At 50.5% G+C, this 21,536-nt stretch overlaps 1 protein-coding gene across 1 annotated transcript; it reads left to right on the forward strand.

Annotated features, from left to right (window-relative positions):
* Window positions 1-6,067: 6,067 nt before the first annotated feature.
* On the forward strand, window positions 6,068-17,152 carry LOC112118390 (renin). Its single transcript, XM_026655201.1, has 9 exons — window positions 6,068-6,168; window positions 9,294-9,450; window positions 10,382-10,505; window positions 11,286-11,404; window positions 12,644-12,840; window positions 14,458-14,580; window positions 15,330-15,474; window positions 16,203-16,301; window positions 16,991-17,152. The coding sequence occupies exons 1-9, from the start codon at window positions 6,068-6,070 to the stop codon at window positions 17,150-17,152; spliced, it is 1,227 nt and encodes a 408-aa protein (XP_026510986.1).
* The last annotated feature ends 4,384 nt before the right edge of the window (window positions 17,153-21,536 follow it).

The following is a 21,536-nucleotide window of genomic DNA, read 5'->3' on the forward strand; positions in this document are numbered from 1 at the left end:
CTGTCTCAGATGATTTGGCCTTCCCCACAAGCAACTGGAGGGCTCTGCTGTAAGTTAGAGCAGCCCAGAATCCAAGAGGCATAAAACCACGTCTGTCCTGCTCCTCTTTGGTGAGACATAGCCCAGAATCTGGCCCTCCCAGTTTATCTTTCTCCTCCCTTCATCTGAGTCCAGCCACTGGCTCATTATGCTCATTAATTTGTTAATCAAGGCTCCTGGGTTCCTGTAGCCTCACACAATGCCGGCCCTGAGTGGGTAATGAAAGCCCTGGATGGGCCTTTTCAATTCTGCCTCCGGCCCCAGCTGCTAATCTCGCAGGCGAGGCTCTGGGCCACTGGAAGACTGATTGAAAAATTCCTTGAGGGGCTGTAGTGAGTGTGAGAGCAGCTGTCCCAGCTGGCCTTGGACCAGGTAAAGGACAGGGGAGGTTCGTGAACAGCTGGGACAGGGTGTGGGGAAACGTGACTCGTGTCCTTGAAAACCCTCAGGGCCCCAGGAGCCACTCGGGCCTTGGAGGAGCGCTGCTGGCACGAGTGACAGGTAGGTGCCGGGGGAGCCTTCCCAAGGGGGCACCTGAGTTAAATGCAATCCAGGGCAGAGTGGGGGCCACAGAGCTTCTGAGACCGTCCTACCAATTGGGGGCACCTGATCAGCTGATCTGTTTGATCCTGCTGCTTTACTCCACTAGCAGGTACTCTTTAGCCACTCAATCCCGATCCCACTGGAAGGTAGCTGTCTAGTGGTGACAGCAAGGGATTGGAAGCCAGGACTCCAGGGTTCGATTCTTGCTGTGTGTGACTCTGGGCAAGTCACTTCCTTGCTCTCTGCCTTAGTTTCCCCATTTGTAAAAGGCGATCACAGTGCTCACCTCCCTTGCAGGATGAAGCTTAATTCATTCCTAGTGTTGAGTTACTCAGATGCAGGGTGCTGTAGAGAGGCAAAGGGCTATTCCCACCATCCAGATGTAGAGTATGGTTGCTCTTCTTCCAGCTACGATATACTCTGCATTTCGGCAGCAGTTGTCAGCTGAGCCTCTCGCATGGATTCCGAGGCCTGGTCTACGCTTGACACTTAGGTCAACGTAGCTCCGGTGCCGGGGTGTGAAAACTCCACACCCACAAGCACTGTGCCGGGTAGGTCTACAGAAGGGTAGAAGAGCCCCTATGGGTGCGCCACGCATCTCCAAGAACTACAGCTCCTGCGCAGCGTGAGTAACCTCTCCTTCCGTTGACCTAGTGACTCTTGCTCGGGGAGGGGGTGTTCCTACAGGGATGGGGAAACCACTTCCGGGGCTGGAGTCTGCGTCTACACTATGGCACTACGGCTACAGTGCCATGATGCTGCTGCTGCTGTAGCGCCAGTAGGGTTGACATGGCCACTCGCATCACTGAATTAAGACCCATGTCCCTTCCCCTTTGCACACCGGGGAAGGGGAGTATTATTCTCCTTGTATAGACGGGTGAAGGAGATTAAAGGCCCCAATGCTCCCCACCCCGGCGGCTTTTATGAGAAGAGCCAAATCCCCCCAGATATGGCCAGAGGTTAGGGCACAAGTCCAGCCTCATAACATACTTCCCTCTCAGCCCCGCAGAAGCCCATCCAGAATGGGGCCACGTGCTCCTGGCAATGTGCCCCCCCCCGACTCGCTCATGGCCTATAGCAGAGCTGGAAAACGTCCCCAGCCCCCTTGCTCCCAGTCTCGTATCCTGACCATGAGACCCTCTTCCCTTCCAGGAGCCATCAATTTAAGTGGACCCCTTCATTGTGAAAGCCCCTGCTCTAGGAAAGGCCTCTCCTCTAGGAAACTCAGCTCTGCTATGTAAACAAAGCCCGCGGGATGCCCTAGAAGGGGATTTATATCTGCCGGCTCCTGGCCCAGCTATTTCTCATGTTCCTGCTGCCCCCGTACACAGCTCAGAAACGCAAGCAGGGGGCTGGTGGTTTGTGACCCTTTCCTCTGGGCAGCCAGCTCAGAGGGCACCAGGTTCCCTGGTGTGACGCATCCCGGAGCCCCTGGTCCCAGAGGGACGGAGTCTCCGAGTCCCTCTATGGGAAATGACGACAGGCAGGACGGGCTCATGGGACTGAGGTAGCTTAGCCATGACCCCGCTGGGCCCTGCAAAGCAAAGGCACGAAGATGAGAATGAACAGCTGCCTTCCCTGAGCATGCGGGGACATGGAGCGGAACCAGCACTACAAGGGAAAGTCCCCTGGGGCCAGTTTCACTGGGCGGGGATTTGGCTGGGCAAAGCTGTGGGACCAGAAACAAGCTGCCAAGTCAGAATAAACTGCATCCAGCGAGCATCTAAACACGCTGGCTCTGACTGTGGGCTTGAGGGCCGGAGGCACAGACCTGAGGCTGAGTGGACTGTACACCAGTTGTCTATCTGCCAGATTCTGGGCTGCAGCCCGAGCAGACCCCAGCTGCTCTAACTTACAGCAACGCATCCCAATAGTGCCCGGGACCCCTGTAGTCCCACCCTGTATGTCTCACCCCAGCACAAACCCCTGCACTGTGGCTGATGAGGGGGGCAGGCAGAAGAGGGCTGCTCACAGTGAGCCTATGCTGTGCTGGTACCCTAGGGGAATTTGCATTAATGGTGGCATATAGGGGCAGGAGCCAGGCACAGAATCTGCTCCACCTGCTCTTTCAGTATTCGTTTCAGCAGATAACATAGGGCCCAGCATATCATCTCTGCTCTATGCTTAGCCTGAACCAAACTCCTGGCTCTAGGCCCCGGATCTGTGTTCACAGCTTCCCCTTGTCTCTGTTAACTGGTTGGATCTGAATGCCTTGGGGGGAGGGGGGTGGATCTGGATCCAGGTTTCGAACCCCTCTATTTGGACGAATTTGATTTTTGGATCCAGATTACAAACCCTGACGTTTGGCGAGTTTTCCTCTGGGAGTTTGAATCAGCCTGTTACGGAGATAGGAAGTTTGGACCCTGTCCCAGAGATGTCTCACACCACTAAGCATGGTCTCCAGTGTTAAGGGTGGATGGGGGATCTGGAGTCCTCTTCTCAGCCATTCTTCAAGTCTTTCCCTTCCCCGGGCGCTGCTGGCAGAGCGCAACAACTGCATTCCAAACCAACGTGCTGTTTGAACTATGAATGCATTGGTTTGTTTGTTTAGCTAGTTATTTCATGGCATGGGCTGTTATGTAACCGGGCTCCTTGAGAGAACATTTTTATTGCCTTCTGAGTAATTTCCCACTGAGGTCCCTGAGCCATTGAGATCGTTCCCCTGACTGAGTGCTCCAAGAGCCTGATCCAGGGCCTATTGAAGTCAATGCAAAGACTCCTACTGACTCCAGTGTGCATTGGACCATTAGCTCGTTTGCTGATGTCTGTGACTGTGAGTTTTCTACACACAATGGGGAAAATGAGAATAAATCAGCCCCATGAGAATAAATCAGCCTAGCTCCATTTATGCCAGTTTAAACGAGTTGACCAGCACTGTGCCTTCTGCAAAGAATTCTAGTAATGCCCAAACAGATTCCACCTGGCGTAGCTTGCGTTATGAGTTATAGATAGGGTTATTCATTTTAAAATGTGGCCTGTGTGTTTTGCTGGCCGGGTGATCAGACGTCCCAATATTAGGGGCTTTGTCTTATATATGCAACTATATCCCCTCACCCCCGAAAAAAAAAATGTCCTGATTTTTCACACTTGCTATCTGGTGACCCTATTAGCTGGTTGCATGCAACTGTCTCATAGATGTAACTTTAAAAAGAAGCAGGTCTGGGCTTTGTTAATATTGGATAGGTTAACCCCCCTGCCCTTTTCCCAAGACCATGGAGAGCTCAATTCATCCTTGAACCTCACCCGATCATTTACACCAGTGCAAAGTGGGGACGTAACACAACCATTCTGATTTGATGGCATTCAGCATTAACTTGGCATTGGTGCAAATGACAGTGGTGATGGATCGAGCTGTGAGGCCCAGACCCTCAGCCAGCATACGTGAAGCCATGGAACTATGCTGATTTGCACCAGCTGCTCCCAGGTCTCCACTGTTTTTTGATTTTTTGTTTTTTTCCCCCATCTTTTGATTTCCCCTGGGCAAAGTGTTCTGTTCTGGGAGCAGCTGTGCACAGGGGTAAATGACTCCACAATGGACAAGGCGGCGGAGAATCGGGTCCACGTGTCGGCTAGCATGTGACAGTGAGCACTGCTTTCAGCGCGGTCCCAGATTTTGATCATTTGAAAGGATGCCTTGCTTTGATGCCTTGCCTGGTAGCTAAAGGGAGTGCTCTGCTGCTCATTGGGAGACCAGGGTTTCAGCCTGATTCCCTGGGCTTGGCAGGAATCACACCAAAGCCACAACCCTTCATTTGAACCAGCGCTTCCCACCCTGCGTTATTTACTGGATTGCCACACGCAGCCAGAGCTCTTACGTAGTCTGACCTGTGTGCCAGCCCCGCAGTTCCCTTTAACCTGGGGGAGGGGAGGGAAACAGCTGGGTTTGGGAAAATCCCTGCTCATCAGGGCTGCGTCCAAGGCAGCTTGTGGGAAAATAAATACAGAGTCAATTAAAGAAACCCAACCCCTTTGCTGACCCTCTAAGGCTCATCTTAAGTCTCCTGTGCTCCATTCAAGAACAGGCCTGTGGCTGGGCAATGGCACCCACAAGACGGTGGGGGACTCATTTTCTCTCTTCCAAAATAGAGTTGGCCACCATGTTTACTTGACTGCTTGAAGCCAGGCACCCAACATAAGAACATAACATAAGAATGGCCGTACTGGGTCACACCAAAGGTCCATCCAGCCCAGTATCCTGTCTACCAACAGTGACCAATGCCAGGTGCCCCAGAGGGAGTGAACCTAACAGGTAATGATCAAGTGATCTCTCTCCTGCCATCCATCTTCACCCTCTGACAAACAGAGGCTAGGGACACCATTCCTTACCCATCCTGGCTAATAGTCATTAATGGACTTCACCACCATGAATTTATCCAGTTCTCTTTTAAACCCTGTTATAGTCCTAGCCTTCACAACCTCCTCAGGCAAGGCGTTCCACAGGTTGACTGTGCGCTGTGTGAAGAAGAACTTCCTTTTATTTGTTTGAAACCTGCTGCCCATTCATTTCATTTGGTGGCCCCTAGTTCTTATATTAAGATTTTCAGAGCTGCTGAGCACCCACAGCTCCCATTCATTTCAGTGTTAAGTCAGGCCACTTCCCTTGGTGCCTCAGCATGGAGTTCGGAGATGCAACCACCACAGTATTAGCCTTTCCCTAAATGACTTGTGCATGACAACCAGACAGGTCAGATCCTTGAGCAGCGCAAACGGGCACTGCTCCATTGACGTCAGTGAAGCTGTGCTGATTTACATCAGCTGAAGATCCTGCCTAGGGGCTTCAGTGGAGGTAGCGTGAGCTAGTGGTCAAAGCAGGGAGGGACTGGGAGCCAGGTTCCCTGGGTTCTATTCCCAGCCGTGCAACTGTTGGGCAAATCACTCCACCTGTCCAGGCCTTGGGGAGGATAAAATTCACCCACTTTTGCAAAGTCCATCAAGTTCCTAAAATGAACAGCATTATTATGGGCTCAGCTTGGGCCAATTCACCCTCATTCTATAGACTTCCGTAGATCTAGTCTGCTTTACACCCGCAGACCGTCTGGCCCATGTGGTGTAAATGCCAAGTGTTGTTAAATACTTTGAGATGACTTCGGAATGCTAATAAATTAAAAGAGCACAGGTTAGCTACATGGAGAGGTTTTATTTTTTAAATCCTTTTATTAAATGCGTTTGCCCTAGTGTACCTGGAGAGATTTGAGCTGCCTTATTGGGATGTATACCGCACCATGTGTGTGTATGTGTCCCCCACCCAAACTGCCCTTTGCCAGGAAGTGAGGTCAAGCTCCGCTCCAAAATCTGTGTACCTATGGAGTGTTCCCATTGGCAGGATTTGTTATCCCCCAGTCTTCCTCCAATCCGCATTGAGCACAAACCTAAACAGATGCAGAAGGTTTGGCTATAAAAGCACAATGAGTTTTTCCTCTCCTTTGATGCAAGCAGGAATCTGCTGTCCCAGAGAGAGGTTTTAGCAGTGGAGGGAGAGAGGTCCATGCAAAGGGAGCAAATTAGAAGGATGCAGCAGTTTTTGATCTTTGTGATGGCTCCCTGGGGTGCAGGATTCTTCTGCTCGTCAATTGATGCTTTCCAAAGGTAACGTTCTGTATGTTACTAAAGGCCTAAGGGATGGGGGGGGGGGGGTTAATCTCTCTTGTATGGTTCTTTTCACTTTGGCTGTAACTGGTGACAGAGGCTTCAGCTCCTGTAAATCAGTGCAGCTCTATTGACTTCCCTAGAACGAGGCTGATTTGCACCAGCTGAGGATCCGGCCTTCACTTTTTAAAGGTTCACTAAAGGGGTCTGGGCTTTCTCTGCTCTCGGTCCCTTGGGGAGGTTGCCTTGGTCAGCAGTGTCTCTATTTTTAAAAATGAAGAGGGGAAGACGAAGGGTTTTCATTTAAATCTTAAATGAGCTGTGAAACGGGTGAAGCAGAGGCTGCGCTATCCTCAGCCAGCTGAACTGGGTTTATTTCTGCTTTGTGTCGCTAGAGCAGCATAGCGCAGCCAAAGAATTCACAACTATTTTGGCCCATTTGCCTACTTCGAGAACCTACCAGCAATTGCCAACCTCTGCCATACCACTCAGAGAAGGACAGGTAGCGCACAGCATCCACCTGCCGTGTTTCCACAGCGAGGGCTTCCTCTGTTTCCAAATGCATTTCTCAAGACAGATTCTGATCTGGTATAAATTCAGAGTAATGCCACTGAGACCAATGGAGTGACTCCAGATTTCCCCAGTGCAAATGAGATGTGGATCCGTCCCACACAATTTAAATTAGGCCTTTGAAGGGGATGTGGGAGAAGTTCCTACCCATGGGTGATGGCTGCAGGGCCAGGACAGAGCATTCTCCACTCTGGGTATCCAGTTAATGTAGAGTCTCTGGGAAAGGCAGAGGCAGCCGCAGGGGGTGAGTCCGTGGGGGAAGAAACTTCACGGGAATGGCAAGTTGGAGGCTGTGTTGCCACTTAGGAGACTTCTCTTACTGACAAAATAAGAACCCGAGTCAGGTCTCTGAGAACAGAGTATTTTTTTAGCCTTGTAAACGCCTATAGGGACCATGCCTCAGGGCCCAACAATGGGGGGAGGGGGAGTAATTAGTGAGTAGGTCACCCCAAGCGCTGGTCCTAGACTGAAACACTGGACCCCAATGCTTCTGAGGTTTGGGAAAGGTGGGCCTGAATTTTGCTGGTTGGGTCCATCTCTCGTAGAGCAGGTGATATTTTTCGGTTGAATTGGTTTTTTGGCAAAAAATGCAAACTTGGAGCCATGGAAACGCTTCCCACATTTGTGTTGGTTTTGCCAAATTCTTTGTGTTGGGCGGAGGGGAAACTGCAAATTCGGAAACAATTGAAATGTTTTAATTATTTTTTTGTTTGAAACCACTTTTCATTTCCAAATTTCTTTCCGTTTTATTTTATAAAATGCTCAAAATCTAAACAAAACATTTCATTCAATCCGAAACAATATTTTATTCAGCTTTTCAATTGGCCTGAAAATGTTCATTTGTGGGTGGATCTAAAAGGATTTTTTTATTTGATTTTTCAGAATTGCCCCTAAAAAAATCCGTTCTTCTCCTAACACTTCTTTACTCACCACACATTAGAATGTGGGAAGAGGGGCAGGGAAAGAAAGGATAACATTTTCTAAAGCACCAAAGTGACTTAGGAGCTGACGCCTCATTTTGAAAAGTGACTTGGGCATTTTTAGGATGCTACGTCTAATTGAAAGTCCGTGAAAATTTTACCCCAGATTGCGGACAGGTAATATGAAGAATGACCGGAGACAGAAAGACAGACAAAGGAACATGGAGAGAGAGAGACCCACAGAGAGAGGAAAGGAAAGGCAAAGAGAAGTGGTGTAGATCAGGATGGAAACAAGAGAGGGAGAATAAACTTTGCTGGAGGAGAACATAGAAGAATGAGAAATGTTCACAGCAAAAGAAGGCAGTAAGTGCAGAGGCTCAAAGATAATTAGCCAGGTGCTGTATGGGGAGGTTTCTGTTTCCTCTCCAGAATCAAGGCCATGCTAGAGGAATCCAAAATGCTCTTGACTTGATGGACTGTTGGTTCGGTCTGATCTGACAAACCCTCTGAACGAAGGAGAAGCTTGTGGTTAGAGCATGGATGGGGTTTCAGGGGTAAGGGATACAGGGGACCCAGCAGCCAAGGAGCATTGGGAAGGAAAGGAAAAGTGACTTTATAAAGCTATTAGTGGCAAATGATACCCTGTATTGTGATGCTGTCCCGTCCCATAGGGGCGCAGCCCCCATGCTGCTGGGACTCCGTAAGGAGAGCGCTGCACCAGTGCCCTGATACAGCACTCGGGGGGTGAGTCTGTCCCCCAGCATGAGACTGAAGTCCAACATCCCGAGTGACCGTGTGAGGGTCTGAAAGGTCCAGTGGCATATTCTGCAACAGCAGAAGGGGGGACGGGGGAGGGGGACGACCACTGTGCCCTGGCCAAATTCCAACTCGTGTCAGGCCATTCCGCCTCCTTAAACTCCCCCTGCAGTGTCAATAGAATATAATAGTCTCCTGTATCCTTGGCCCGGCAAGCATGAGATCTGGCCTCATGCAGTCGTTTTGCTCTACCCAGCCGTGACTGGCCTTAGGCGTGAGCAATGCCCGGTCATCTGGGGACATGTTTCCATAGCTCTGTGCTGATTGTGCCAGTCACCGAGCTGCTTCATCTTCCACTGGGATAAGAGGGGCAGTTTGGGACAGCCTGTGAGCTCCAGACTCCAGTCAGGCCGGCAGATCTGTTATTCTGAGGCAGGTGTTTACCGCCACCTAGAGTAACTGAGTTGCATTCGCCAGGCTAGCTGCTGTGACTTAGCCTAGAGGAACGCCGGGTCTCTCCCCCCAGTGTGGCTATCTACAGGCCCAATTCTGTTCTCAGACCAGTTTTGCTGTGGCGTTACTTGGCTGACTTTGGTGGAGTCACTCCTGATTTACACCAGCATCAGTAAGAGCAGAATCGGGCCCAGATGAAAGAATGGGCACATGGGGATTTTCAAGCGTTTATGCATAACGGGTCAGATCCTCAGCTGCTGTCTGCGTAGCCCCCTTTGACATATATGACCCCAGTTGAGGGTCTGGCTCCGTCTTTCCTGAGAAATCTGACAAGCTATCCAGCATCTTATCTTGCTGCTCCCTCCAGGCACCTTGCAACCATTACCCTAACCCCCTGGCATTTTTCCTTCTTCCCCCAATGTACAGGATCCCACTAAAGAAAATGCCCTCAATCCGTCAGACGTTGCAGGAGATGGGTGTGAAAGTGTCAGACGTCTTCCCTGCCCTGAAGCAGAATAAATACGCTGGTGCCACAGGCCCTCGGAACGGGACGGCCCCCACCATCCTCACCAACTATCTGGACGTGAGTTTCCCCATTGCTTTGGTACCCATCCCCAGGTCTCCTTCCATATTTATGGGCTTGTCGACACAAGAGTTGTACAGCTTTATCTGCCCTGCTGTAGTTAAAGCGGTACAATCCCCCTAGTGCGGACGCAGCTCTGTCGGTAAAGAGCACTCTGCACTGACAGCGCTATCGCCACATGGGAAGCCGATAACTTCTGACCGAGCTATAGTGTGTCTTTTAGAATGACATCCAGACTTGATTAAAAGACTTCAAATGATGGAGAATCTGCCATGTTCCAAAGGTGCGTTCCCATTTACACGGAAGCACGGAGGGAAACAGACAGGGCCGGGAAATACAGAGAGCGCTTCAGGGCAGGAACAATCTTGTGTCGCCCTGAGTCCCCTGGCAGCACTTAAATAAGAATGTGCTGTCGGTGGGGTCGGGGGAGCTGTTCAGAGACACGGGGGCCTAACCCTGTTTAAGGCTCGGCGTTGCCCGGCCGAAGCGATTTAGATGCCTATGTCCCGTTTTCAAAAGGGACTCAGGCTGTTTGCAAGTCGACGGGACGTGGGCTCCGAAGTGCCTACGTCGGTTTTGGAAATTGCTCAGGCCTGGCAATGCTCAGCAGAGCAACACCTAAATCCCTTTAAAAATCTGGGCCCAAGTGCCTCGTCCAAGGTCCCCCAGCATGTCTGTGGTGGAGCCGGAGCAGGTCTCCCGTTGCCCGTATGGGGATGATGATACTTGTCAACCAGGCTTGCAGGGAGTGACTTAAGTATTAACGTTTGCTAATGGCTGTGAGATCCTCTGATGAGGCTCTTGTTATGCTTAGAGTGCATCGATGGGAAAGCAGGTCATTTTCCCTAGGGATAATGCTCTGTCCAGCCCAAATCCGCATTGCCGGGGCTCCCATTCGGTTCTAACGTTCCTCCCGTTGTGTGTTCTCCAGACCCAGTACTTTGGCGAGATCAGCATTGGCACACCAGCGCAGACCTTCAAGGTGGTCTTTGACACGGGCTCGGCCAACCTTTGGGTGCCTTCCTACAGATGCTCTCCACTCTACAGCGCCTGCGGTGAGCCCTGGAGCGTCTCATGCCCAAGCCACCTGGGAACACTGTCAGGGGCCAAATTCTGGGCTTGTGCAAATCAGGACTCCATTTGACTCAATGGATTGAGAGCAGAATTAGACCCCACTTCTTGTGGCTCCTGCAATCAGCCTGCATCATTTTCAGTAGGAAGGTTGCATAGGACCCGGAGTGGGGAGTATGGAAGAAGCCTGTGGTGTAACAAAGTGCACACTCACACCTCAACGTGCATGGTGAAATCATAGGGAAACGCTACTTCCAGGCGGGACTGTATGTGTCACGGTGTGGGGAAGGGTTCTGGACTCGGCCGCTTGGTGGGAGCATGTATGCGGTCATAGCAGGAGAGAGCACGGCTAATGGGAGGAAAGGACTTGAATGACATCTCAGAACAGATCTCAGGGAGTTGGGAATGTGGGAAAACTGCCACAAACCGCCAGCACCTGTGGAGGGAATCGGAGATCTGGGAAGCTATTCCCTGCTCTGACACTGACCCCCTGTGTGACCTTGGGGAAGTCCCTTCATCCCTCTGAGCCTGATCCAAAGCCCATTGAAATCATCTGAAAGACTCCCATTGACTTGGATGGGCTTTGGCTTAGGCTCTCTCTGTAAAAAGGGGATAATTCTTTGCTGCATCACAGGGCAGGGGGCGGAAGAATTAATTAACCTTCATGAGGCACTCACATACTACAGTGATGGAAGCAGATAGCGCCCGCCTGTCATGCTGATTGGCTTTAACTCCTGCCACTCTCCTTGCTAATGTATCCCCAGTGTCTCACAACCGCTACGACTCTTCCAAGTCACGCACGTACCTGGAGAACGGAACGGGCTTTGCTATCCAGTATGGATCAGGAAGCGTGAAAGGCTTCCTCAGCCAGGATGTCGTCATGGTAAGTGCTGGCAAAGCTATGCTAAGGATAAACCCGATGGTCTACTCCAAAGCCCATTGAAGTCAATGGAAAGACACCCACTGACTCCACTAAGCTTTGTATCAGGCCATTATCCCCGCCCCCCCAGCATAGGTCAAATCCTCCATAGTGTAACTCAGTAGAGCACCATTGACTTCTATGTAGACATACCCATTGCACCAGCTGGGGATCTGGCCCATTGACTCAGTGGATTTCTATAGCAAAGATTTCATCTGCAAAGATCCCAAAGCACTTTACAGACTGACAGGATTGCTTCCCCCATCAGTCGAGCCAGTTCTGTCCTGGAACATGGACGCGCCACACAACCACGTTTCAAAACTGGGTAGAGCAAAGTAGACTACAGCACTTTGAGTGCACGGCAGCCGCATCCACACAGATAATTAGTGCGAGGCAGGCTACTGCGGGGTCAATTTACACCCCAGCTAGCCTCAAACTAAGTGTTCATGTAGACAAGCCCTTCCTTTTTCCGGTAAATGAAAGCATAGAGTCTCCCATAATCACTGGATTCCTGGAGTTTCGTGCTTTAAGAGCCATGTCAAGTATTGGAAGGGTCCTGAAAAAATCAAGAGACCTGACAACCCTGGAATGTCCAATAGCGAAGAGTGTAGTAGGTTTTGTTTAAACTCACATCACCACAGGCATTGTTAGTTACACAGGGCTAGGAGCCTGCCAGGCTTTTGCCCAAAATACAGGAGAACGGAAGCCAGGGTTTGTGGCTCCACCTGCAATGATTTGGAGCCTGGCTGAGCACCCCCAACTCCCATCAGAGGTCAGCGGGAGTTGTGGGGCTCAACATGAAAATCAGGCTGTTGGGAGGGATGATCTCCATTCCCTTGCAGTCCCTTGAGCAGCAGTAGTGTTTGGGGTGGATGGGGGGCAGGGCAGCGTCTGCAGTGGTTCATAGTGGCTGTGGACATGTGTGCACGGGGTTAGAGCAGCCCGTGTGGCTGCTCTAATCTGCACTGGAAACAGCAGTAGCCCCTGAAAACCCCAGGATCAGGGAGCTTTGCTACTTATCCCTTGGTCCTTGAACTCTGCATGGATGAATCAGGGTCCATTGTGCTCCCAGCCCTCTTGAGTGTTTAAATGAGCAACATGCAGAATACCCAAGTGCACGATACTTGTGCACCAAAGCGAAGTGCACTAGACCCCCATGTACCCTCGACTAATCTGCATTGTCTCATACTCTCCTCTCTCCAGGTGGCTGATATCCCCATCATCCAGGTCTTTGCTGAAGCCACGGCGCTGCCTGCCTTCCCCTTCATCTTTGCCAGATTTGATGGGGTGCTGGGCATGGGGTACCCCAGCCAGGCCATCGATGGCATCACCCCAGTGTTTGACCGGATCCTCTCCCAGCAGATCCTGAAGGAGGATGTGTTCTCGGTCTACTACAGCAGGTGGGTGTCGCTAGTAGCAAACAGCCTGTACCACAGCGGAACTGGGAGCGCTGCATGAGTCTATTAGTCCTGTACAGTGTGGTGGGGGTCTCTGGGGTTCACTACTGCAGGAGCAATGGGGATAAAAGTTGTCTGGGTTCAGAGTTATGGCCTTGTTTGGCGCGGCCTTCACTGTCTGTTCAAGAAACAGAAGAGCAGGAAGGTTGGCAGGGTTGGAACTGAATAAGAGAGGAGCTGTGGGCCAGGCTGGAAGGGCACAGGCAGAGTTGTGTGGGTGCCCAGAACAGGAGTAATAGGAGAAGCTGTGGACCAAGATTGAGAGGCCGGGCACGATTGTGTTGGGGACCCATTACTGGACTAACCAGGGGTGTTGCAGGTCACAGTGAAAGGCAGACCTGGTCAAAAATTGTCATTCAAAACATGTTTTGGTGGAAAATGGCTTTTTCGTTAAACAAATAATTTTGCTGTAAGAAATACCCATTTGTGACCCCAGAAATGTTCAGGTTCTTGTGAAAAAAGGGAAAACCCCAAAACCGAAATTGTTTGGGCTTTCCGCAGCTGAAAATGGGCGGAGGAGAAGTCGTTTTTTCAATGAAAATCCAAAAACTTTTGAGGAAAAATATTGATGGAACTAAAAATGTCTCCGTTTCCAGCCAACACGTGTGCAGCATCGACCCCCGCTTCCCGGCCAGCTTTAGTGAAAGGCCTTCGGAAGCGTGGCTTGGGGGAAGCTTACCCTGAAGCCATCTGCACCGTGCTCAGCCCACACTGGTGCTGTCACTTCCTGGCTTTTATGAGCAGTAAAACTAAATTCAAGAGACAAAAAATAATGCGAAACAAATCTGGAAATCAGAATGTGAAGCGAAACGGGTGGATCTCGTGCTCTCTCATAAAGGTGCGACTGTCGGTGATGAACAGAGCCTAATGACGCCTTTCCCAAAGTCCTTGGTCTGCAGTCCTGGGCCAGATCCTCAGCTGATGTCAATGAGTGTAGCTCTAGGCCAGCTTGCACCAGCTCAGGATCTGGCCAGCTGGTATGCAGAGCTCCTGAAGGCAAAATCTCCTTAGGATCCTGGTTTTATTAGATTTCTCTTTCTTTGCAGAGCTTCGAAGTAAGAAGATGATAAAACACAAACCCTCTCGAGGCGTCACCACACTAACAATCACCCTTGCACCCCGGTGCTGGGCGGTAAACTCTGCTAGCTCTGCCAGAAACATACCAAAAAATGACTCCCTTTAGCAGCCCAGTATTGGTTAGTATGAGCTCCCTCTGCACTTACTGGGCCACTGACACAAGAGGTCCATTATGCTCACTGGAACGCTCCTCAGCCTCTAAAGCACAGCCTTGCCTGAGCAGCCTGGTGGCAGCTTTGCTAGGTGTGAACTTGAGATCCCCAAGAAGCCTCTAATCGGAGCTTTCAGCATGCTGGAGCCATCTCCCAGACTCTATTCACCGTGCACACTAACTCCCCTCACTCGATTCATCTGGCACATGGGAAATCTGCAAGGCATCATGTCTTGGTCCCTATGGGGTTTCCCCAGGCCCTGCCTTCCTGGAGTGGAGACCCGAGAGAAGGGACAAGCTAGGAAGTTACTCTGTTGTGTTTTATGTCCTAGGAACTCTCTTCTGAAACCCGGAGGGGAAATTATCCTTGGAGGAAGTGATCCAGCCTACTACACGGGGGATTTCCACTACCTGAACGTCAACAAGAACGGATACTGGCAGATCAGCATGAAGGGGTCAGTAGCAGGGAGCACGCCTGGCCCTTACCTAGCTCCCTCCCTCCTAGGTGGGGAGGGATTTGGGGAGGCATGGTAGAGTTATCAAAGCTGTAATCAGGCTGGGTCACTGGGGTTAACCTCTTTAACGCCTGCAAAAAGTGCTGGGGGACAAGTAACACTGGATCCCTAAGGTTAACAGGAATAGTGCTGACTTCGTGTGTCACCCTCCTCATGCTCAACATGAGAGAATTACCCACAGTCCAGTCCTGGGAGGTCAGTAAGCCCAGTTCACAGGCAGGGAGACTGAGACACAGGGTGTGACTTGTCCAAGGAGACACAGAGTCATTGGCAGCAGAGGGCTAGAACCCATTCAGCATGCACAAGCCACCCACACACACCCCGGCCCCGAGCCCTGGGGTTCCTGACCCTGAGCTGTGTTTGTTACAGGGCTGGGGCTGGGAGGAATGTGTAGGAGCTAGCAGATTGATGTGGTCGGGGCCCAAGAAGAGCGCTTGGGTCTGTTGGAAGGGTCAGAGCAGGTGCACGTCAGCACCTAGCAGCAGGATGTGAAGGGAGGTGGAAGGAGATGGACTGGGAGGGAAGGAGTTGGTGCTGATTGGAGGGGCCAGGATAGAGAGGGAGCTGCCTAGATTTATGTAATTTCTAAGGCTCCTGTTGACCTTGATATTACAGGGCAGGGGTGACCAGAGTGCTGTCGGGAGGGGAGAGGTTAGGGGAAAGTCAGAGCTCTTTCCTTCACTCCATAGGGTGTCTGTCGGTGCTGAGACGTTGTTCTGCAAAGAAGGTTGTTCGGTGGCCATCGACACCGGGGCTTCCTACATCACCGGCCCAGCAGGCTCCATAGCCGTGCTGATGAGAGCCATCCAGGCGGCGGAGCTGGCGGAAGGAGGGGTGAGCAAACCCACCATTCGCTCCTGTCCATCTGCTCGCTGGTTGGCATGTGACCAAGCAGCCAGCTTCACGAGGTCCCGACCTGGGAACTAGGGCAGGTGCTGGGGATGAGGTTACAATTGATTCCCAGGGGAGAGCACGCAGCTTGCCTCTCCTTGGCTGTGACAGCGCCCCTGTCTTTCCAGACCATGGGGTAGCACTGGCCATTCCCACTGGCAGAGACAGGTCATCTCATCCTCTCCCAGCGGTGCAGGAGCAGATGGAGTGTGTTGATGACTTCTTTATGAAGCCAGGGGTCAAAGACTCCATGTGCGTTAGGGCTGGCCAGGGGTGGATAAGGAGAGAGATTCCTTTTGGGAGCGTAGTCACAGCCCCAGGCAGAGGGAGGCAGAACAGGACTCCTGGCCCCCAGGTTTTTACTGTCTTGTTAACTCACTCTTGGTCTCCTTCCAGCTTGTTCTGTGTGGTTGCACCTCTTTGGGAGGCGGGGTGAGGTTGTCCAAGAAGCCCAAATGAGCAGTGAGGTGGGGGGGCGGGTGATATGGGATGCCCCACACTGTTCGGTCTCCATTGCTAGCATGGGTCTGCTTTATCGAATGAGATGCAACAGCCTCTAGTTGAGGCTACTTGTGCCTACAGTAGGTTCTTTGCTGGACTGTCCTGCTCTGAGCCCCAGGAGACAGCCTCTGTAGAACCTAATCACCTTCTCCTTCCTTCCTCTGCTCCAGTATATCGTTGACTGTGACAAAGTCCACCTGCTGCCCAATATCGCCTTCCACCTCGGTGGGAAGGTCTACACACTCAGTGGCTCGGCCTACGTCCTCCGGGTGAGATGCCTATCCTCTGTTAATGGCGGTGGGGGTGGGGAAGGCAGCTGCTGCTCCTGACAAGGGATTTCTAGGTGATGCCCACTAAAGAACATGTGTGCCAGCATTAAGGGCAGCAAAGGGTTTAGCAAGAGATCACTTCATTTCGGGCAGTTCCCCAGTTGTGTTCTTTATCTGGTTCAGAGCTGTTATTTTGGGTATCATCAGCCGTGGACTCCAGACTTATGCCCAATATGTTGTTCCCATAACACACCTAGGAATAAAGAGAAGCCTAAACCAGAACTAGTTTTTCCAAAGCTCACAACGTTGGTGGAGCTGTCTGGATAAACGAGGCCCTGACTCCAACCCCCACCCCCTGCTTTTACAAAACACAAACCCTCCCTGGGTAATTTCTCATCTTCGCAGCAAAATCTCAGGAGTGCAGAGTGAAGAGCACAGCAGCAGGAGAATCTGGTGTGAGGGGCAGGGCCTGGGGTGGGGAGCAGGAATCTGGAGCAGGCCTGGCTGGAAAGCATAGACTGAAGTGTGGACCAGACTCCTGGGAGAAGAGGTTGTGGAGCTAAGTAGCAACCCGGGGGGGAGCAGTTACCTGGGGCATTTCAGGGTCTGGGGAAACAAATTCCAATCCAGGGCAGGAATCTCTCCCCCCGGCGTCTGTCCTCATGAGCTGGGTCTCTTTCCTTTCATAGCAATCCCAGTATGGAGAGGACATCTGCATCGTGGCATTCGCAGGTCTGGACATCCCTCCTCCAACCGGCCCCCTCTGGATCCTGGGAGCCAGCTTCATCGGGCAATACTACACCGAATTCGACCGGCGGAACAACCGAATCGGCTTCGCCACCTCCCTCTGACAGCAGGAGTCGGGGAGTTGGGCAGGGGGAAAAGGAGAGAGTATCAGTTTGGAGAAGAAACACAAGACTGCCAAGGAGAAGCATTTTAAACTGTGAAAGAGAATAGCTTAGCGGAGTAGTTCCTTAAAGGCACAAAAAACACGCTCTGTCTATATTTAAGCAAAAACCCCTTATTGGTCCACTTTGAAAATCAATGCTACACTTCAGTGATAGGCCTCAGAATTAGCCCTCTTTGCTCCAGAACTTCTCCACTCCACGGTCCTCATCACGCAGGCACCGGTCTCCTCTTACCTGGGGACTGGGTCTCGTCACTTGCAACTTTTATTTTTCCAAATTGTTTTGAGCCTCCTTTTGTCACAGCTGGACTTACTGCTACATTCCTACCCTATGAGTCAGCTGAGAGAGACACTTGCCCACAAGCCAGAATTTTCTAAGAGTATAATACGTTACATTGGGTGAATTTGACCTCTACCTAGCTGCCTAAATGAGAGCTGAGAACTTTAGAAGATCTGGCCCTAATTGGGGGTACCGAGTGCTTTGAAATTGGGCCCTGAGCTCTTCTGAAAAATTAGGACCTTAGTGGCACAGTGATAAGAAGGTTTTTGAAAGGTGACTTACCAAAAAAAAAATCAATTTCTAATATCAACCCAAGGTGGTGTTTTTAAGGGGGATATTCCCCTCCCCCTGAGGTTGTTTTTTTTTATATTAGCATTTCAGATTTTTCTCTCCCCTGACAGACCATATGGATGTCTGGAGAACAGGTAGGAATATGACATCAAACTTCAGGAAAGTGAAACCTGATTGAGCCATAGTTTTGTTTGTTAGTTGTTTCGTTTTTAAGGCCAGAAGAGACCTTTGTGATCTGACCTCCTGCATAACACAGGCCAGCGAATTTCCCAGAAATTCCTGGCTCAAGCCCATATCTGAGAATTGAGCTAGAGAATATTTTTTTAGAAAGAGACCTCCAATCTTAATTGGGAGGCTATTTGATTTTTTTCATTCCAGACTCCTCCGAATGCGTTTTTGTTGCTTTTGCTTCTTTTTGTTCATGCCTAGTGCAGATGTTTGGGAGAAAAGCTCTTTTTGTTCATGAGGAGGAAGGGGCAGCAAACCCTTAAGGCCGAAAGATGCTCAGATGGTTGTGAGGGGACCACATCTTGATAGAGACAGTGCTGCAGATGACGCCTCTATCTTCTGCAGTCTCCCCTTCCATTTGCCATCACGTAACAGCCCTGTGGCGATTGCTGAGATGGAAGAGCGATAACCGGAAAGGCTTTAATAGATTTTTTTAGCTGGCTGCTGATGCAATTTAGTAGGGGAAATGAGGCGGAGGAGCCGGCACCATAAATCAGCTAGCTCTCCATAAACCACCAGCAAGTCTCCTCTGGACCAACAGCGATTCGTCTACCTCCGTTTGAGAACCTTCAAATGAAGGGCTGGGAAAGCCCCCATCCCAGAACCCCTCTGACAAAACCAGAGAGGACCAGACTCTGCATTCTGGAAATGTTACTTTGAAAATATCAAGCGAAGGGAGAAAAGCTTTTAAAAGAAAAATCTTTCAAGCTTCCTTTTTCCAACCTTAAAAAAAAAAAAAGGCAAACGCTCATTTTATTCCCCCTTAGTGGGTCACCTTTAGTATGCTGATGCTTAACGGCACTGCCAGGATTAAAGGGAAGAGCTCTGTGAAATACTCACTTGAAGCTGCACCTCTCGGATTGGTGCATGGATCTCTGGAAGTGGTTGCAGGGTTCCAGAAAGTTGGAACCTTAAAAAGCCAACAGGTCCTGGAAATCAGGTGGAAGGTTGGAGGCCTCTATTCCCACCGTGCTGTAACAGTAGGTTACAGGGAGGTGCCCTGAATCCTTACAACCTTTTTAGACTTTAAAGTGGGCTTCTGTTCTGAAAAGTGACCACATAAAAAATGGTTCCTTCCTACTCAACCAATCAGCTCCCTGGGTTTGACTGACCCTCATCCTGGAACACACTGCAGTTCTGATCTGATGTAAATGACTGCCCAAGGTGCGGGGCAATGGTGAATTCCCTCTCCCTCCACCCCCGCTGCCCCGTTGCATATGCAGTTGTATCTTGTTTTGCAGCTCCTATTAGACCTGCAAAGCCAGTACTGCTGCAGGAGAGTGAGCTGAACTGTACTCTGGCTTACGCATCGCTGACAGCAATGTTAATCTGCCCTCCATTCCACCACCACCTGTGCAACTCCATTGATGATGATGGGGATACAGAGGGATAGCGCAGGGCAGAATTGTATTATGCACTAGCCAGGTTTCATAATTCATGAGCCAAATGGAACCAGCTTGCCTTTCAGATCCCAGGGTGTGTGCATGCAGCTTTCAGTTAAGGGAGCAGGGGGCAAGTCAACTCCTCTACCTCCAGTGGAGTTGGACTGAGTATAAATGGAGGTACAACAAACCTTTTTTAAAAAAAATCTTTTAAACTGAGTGTATTTGATCCAAATCAGCACAACAAACATGGATCTCCCGAGTGTCATTTGTAGACATTTTTCTCAGAGCAGAGGCATACTTTAAGGTAACAATCAATTGACTTTTGGATATAACACTGGGGGTGCTACCAGCCGATGGCTGCCTGCCAGGAACAGCTGAGTGTTTTGTCAAACTTTTCCACGTTGTTTATTTGTTTTTTGTTTTTGAGTGGTAGAAAAGCAATTCATGTGTAGTTTAATGATATATTTATAGCTTGTGTTAATCCTGCCTACTCCATGACCTTTTGTATTAAACAAAGGCTCAAAGCAACAGGACTCTGAACTGATGTTGTTTGTTATTGCAGATGCAAGAGAAATCAAACGGATTTAAGAGCATAACAAGTGTTTCTTTATCCGAGTTTACCATAACAGACACAAAGTATATGTCGACACTGCAGCTGGGAGATGGCACAGGCTAGCCGCTGGAGTCAAAGCCTGCCCAACTCTCTCTGTCTGAGTTCAGGTGGCTAGCTTGTAATGCCACCTGTGAGGCACTAGCCACTCTGCAATTTTTGGAGTGTTAGCTTGAGTGAAGCTACCATGAGTCTGTCCACCTGGGCTGGGAGGTACACTGCTAGCTGCAGTGTAGACAGACCCTCAGTGTATGCACAATATAAGAAAAGGCAGCAGCAAAATATTCTGGCACTGAATCTAAACACATTAAGGATACTTAGTATATGTGGCCAAAATCAAAACAAAAAGTTAGTCCTGTTGAAATGATACCGATGTATCATTCTTGTGTGCTCGTGCCTACATAACGCCGTTTTGTGTGTGCGTTTCCAGAGTTTGACAGAAAATACGTGGCCATGAAGCGTGCGGGGCTGCGGAGCGTGGGGAGTGAGATTTTCTTTGCTTTGGATTGTATTCATATTTTCAACCTCTCACAACCCCGCACGCTGGTTTTTGTTACACCCCCTGGGGATCACAGTGCAGCAACGGAGAAACACGGGGCTAGAGAAAAAGAATGGTCTTCGGGCTGCTCAGCGGGAGCCCTGAATTCAATTCCCAGCTCTGCCAGACGCGCAGGGTGACCTCACGTACGTCAGCCAGGGCCCGATTTTCAAAGGGGCGCAGCGTCCGATTTACAGCGCCCTGGGCTCTTTTGAAAATCTGGCTGTTCATCTCTCAGTGCCCCGGTTCCCCACCTGTAAAATGGAGATAATACTTCTCTCCCACCCTTCACTAGCTAAATAGATGAGAGAGAAAGTCTTTGGGTCACAGAACGGCTCTTCCTATGAGCTTGTACAGGGCAGCTGCGCTGGGGGCTGTAGCTGTTTCTGTAGTACAAATAGCATGGAGGTGATGCTGCAGTCAGATGGGTTTGGGAGCGGAAAGGGGGCACTAACCTACTCAAACTCCTCCCACGAGCCTAAGCTAAAGAATTTGATAGGAACGAAACAAGTCGGGCTCTCTAGGCATTAAACAGGGGTCTGTGGCAGTCACTCAGGGATCCCATGGAGTTGAATAGAGTGTTGTACCAGTTGCTATGCTGGGTGGGGGTGGGGCTGCTCAGAGAGGGTCTCAAGCAGTGCCTTGGGGGGGAAGTTCTGGGGGTGTCTGCACTCCCTGCTTCTGGAAGAATGGGTGGCCTGCCTGGGATAACCCACCAGGAAGTGGAGTGTGAGGTCATGGAGTAGCACAGTTGTGTGCTCCATGTGACGCCGGCAGAAGGACACAGAGCTCTATTCTAGCCCCAGCTCTGCCGTCGCCGGGGCATGTGATTCCAGGCAGGGCACATCACTTCTCTAGCCAAGAGGAACAACATCCAAGTATCTGGAGAAGACTTAAACTGAGTCAGAGGCTTAAAATAGACCACACAATCCCCTCACAGAGTACGAGGGGCTGCCCTACACACACACCCTGCTAACCCAGCGTAAAGGTATCCAC

The sequence above is a fragment of the Terrapene carolina genome, unplaced genomic scaffold (genome assembly GCF_002925995.2).
Source record: "Terrapene carolina triunguis isolate 2854851 unplaced genomic scaffold, T_m_triunguis-2.0 Scaffold198, whole genome shotgun sequence".
Lineage (NCBI taxonomy): Eukaryota > Metazoa > Chordata > Testudines > Emydidae > Terrapene > Terrapene triunguis.

Coding starts and splice junctions, on each gene's coding strand:
- LOC112118390 (XM_026655201.1), top strand. CDS start 6,068: ATGCAAAGGGAGCAAATTAGAAGGATGCAGCAGTTTTTGATCTTTGTG. Junction 6,169..9,293: donor TCAATTGATGCTTTCCAAAG/GTAACGTTCTGT, acceptor CCCAATGTACAG/GATCCCACTAAAGAAAATGC. Junction 12,841..14,457: donor TTCTCGGTCTACTACAGCAG/GTGGGTGTCGCT, acceptor TTTATGTCCTAG/GAACTCTCTTCTGAAACCCG.